The sequence below is a fragment of the Emiliania huxleyi genome, assembly GCF_000372725.1.
Source record: "Emiliania huxleyi CCMP1516 unplaced genomic scaffold EMIHUscaffold_4125, whole genome shotgun sequence".
In the NCBI taxonomy this organism is placed as follows: Eukaryota; Haptophyta; order Isochrysidales; family Noelaerhabdaceae; genus Emiliania; species Emiliania huxleyi.
The window spans coordinates 1-1787 of record NW_005198883.1 but is presented as its reverse complement, the minus strand read 5'-3'; the positions used below and the strand labels follow the sequence as shown (position 1 = coordinate 1787).

General features: G+C 64.7%; 1 protein-coding gene across 1 annotated transcript; it reads right to left on the bottom strand.

Moving 5' to 3' along the window:
- Positions 1 to 1073: 1073 nt before the first annotated feature.
- EMIHUDRAFT_255951 (hypothetical protein) lies at positions 1074 to 1701 on the bottom strand (the record flags this gene model as incomplete). Its single annotated transcript, XM_005769636.1, has 3 exons — positions 1074 to 1123; positions 1202 to 1403; positions 1477 to 1701. 3 exons carry the CDS (start codon positions 1699 to 1701, stop codon positions 1074 to 1076), a joined length of 477 nt encoding a protein of 158 aa, XP_005769693.1.
- Positions 1702 to 1787: the final 86 nt, after the last annotated feature.

Genomic DNA, 1787 nt, shown 5'->3' with positions numbered 1-1787 from the left:
GTTTGGGTAAAATTAGAGCCCCGGAAAACAAAGGTTTGTTTCCAATGCGAAGGAATGGGGATTTCGCCGGGGGGGGTCAGGGGGAAAAAACGCCGGTCGCCGACAGGTGGAGGATTTTTGAGGACCCGTGTCAGATATCCCCCTCGTCCCCGCCGCCGCCCTCACCCGTCCCCGAGCCTCCCCCGCCGCCGTGCGAGCTACCGTGGCGGGAGGTTACGACGCGGCGGAAGTGCGACGAGACGACAGCACGGACGCAGGACATTGGGCGGAACTCGGAGTGCAATCATGGCGCTGGTCGCGTCGTTGCTTCTCGCGAGCACGTTCCACGACGGCGACGCGCTGCACTTTGGGCTGAGAGAGTCTTTGGCGGTGCTCACCATGTCGATCGCCCAGGTCTCGAGCCCGATCGTGCCCAACGCGCTCATGCCGGGCAACACGCGCCGGCTCGGCCGCGCGTATGGCGTCACCGAGTCGATCTTTATCCTCGTGCAGATGGGCCTCGCGCTGCTGGTTGGAGCGAGCCGCTCCGTAGCTGGCTACCGTGGCGCCCTCACTCTCATCTCTGGCGGCCTCCTCTGCGCGCTCGGCCTCTCTGCCGTGCTCGCGCCGCGGGTGAACGAGGTTGACACCGTGCGCAGCTCTCGGCTGTGGCCGTGGCGGCGCTCGGGCGGCGGTCAGACCTACAGCTACACCTAGCGCGCGAAGACCCCGACGAGCAGCGCGCAGTGCCGATTGACGCCGTGGCCACACGCCCGACCGCGGGGCCACGAGGTTGTGGCGTCCGATTCGATAAAAAGGGAGACTGTGTATCTAAAAAGTATGAGCCCGATCCGTCGCAGTGTTAAGGCTTAAGCTACAAGCGCTTGCCAAGGGGCTTGCGCTTCGGCGGTTAGTGGTGCACTAACCTCCGAGAAACCCATCGGGGATCGGGCCGCTTCTCATCGCAAACCCTGTCAGCAGAGAGATCACCTCACACTGGGGGTCGTGCGGTCGCGGCCATGGCAGTGAACACGCCATACACACCCAACCTCTCCGCGCACAGCCACCGCGCTGAACGCGATGAACCACGTACGTTACTCCCTGCTCCTGCCTAGGCAAGGCCGGCCGCACAGCAGCCAGCCGGCTGCGAGCGTCGAGCAGATCTGCGAGGTCGACGGAAATGGTCACTGACAAGTTGTTGGCATGGCCGCAGCACGGGCACTCAGTGCCTCCAACCGGGCCACGATCGCCTTTCGGCGTCTCCGGCACTCCCCCCGCTGCGCCTCGCTCAGCCCGTCGAGAGGCGCCGCGTCGACAAGCTCAAACAGGCGCGTGAGCTCCTCCTCGTGCGGCGCGTCGCCAGCAGCAACCGCCGCCTCAAACCGCTCGAGCGTAGCAGAGGCAGACCCGAGCGCGGCGAGAGCCTATCGTATAAGGCGACATCCCAACCGCTGACCACCGGGACGGTAAAGGCGTGTGTGCCACACACGATGTCACCTTGCCAAGCGCTGTCGGCGACGCAATCGTGGTGAGGATGAGGCGGTCCCGGTCGGCGACGTTGGCGTCGGACAGCGTTGTGCCTGACACCGTGCAGCGAAGCGATGAGCGAGTACATGTACGGCGCGAGAGAAAGCTAAGGAGAGGAGAGCCGTCTGCAGGCAGTATCAAGTTGCCGAGCGAGAGCACTCCGTCAACTGACCCGCTTAGGCACGTGCTGCCCATCCTCTGCAGAAGCTCGGCGACAGTGTAGGACCCGGCGGCGACCACCTCGTGCCGCACGCCGTCGACGACGATAAGCAGTTTCATGC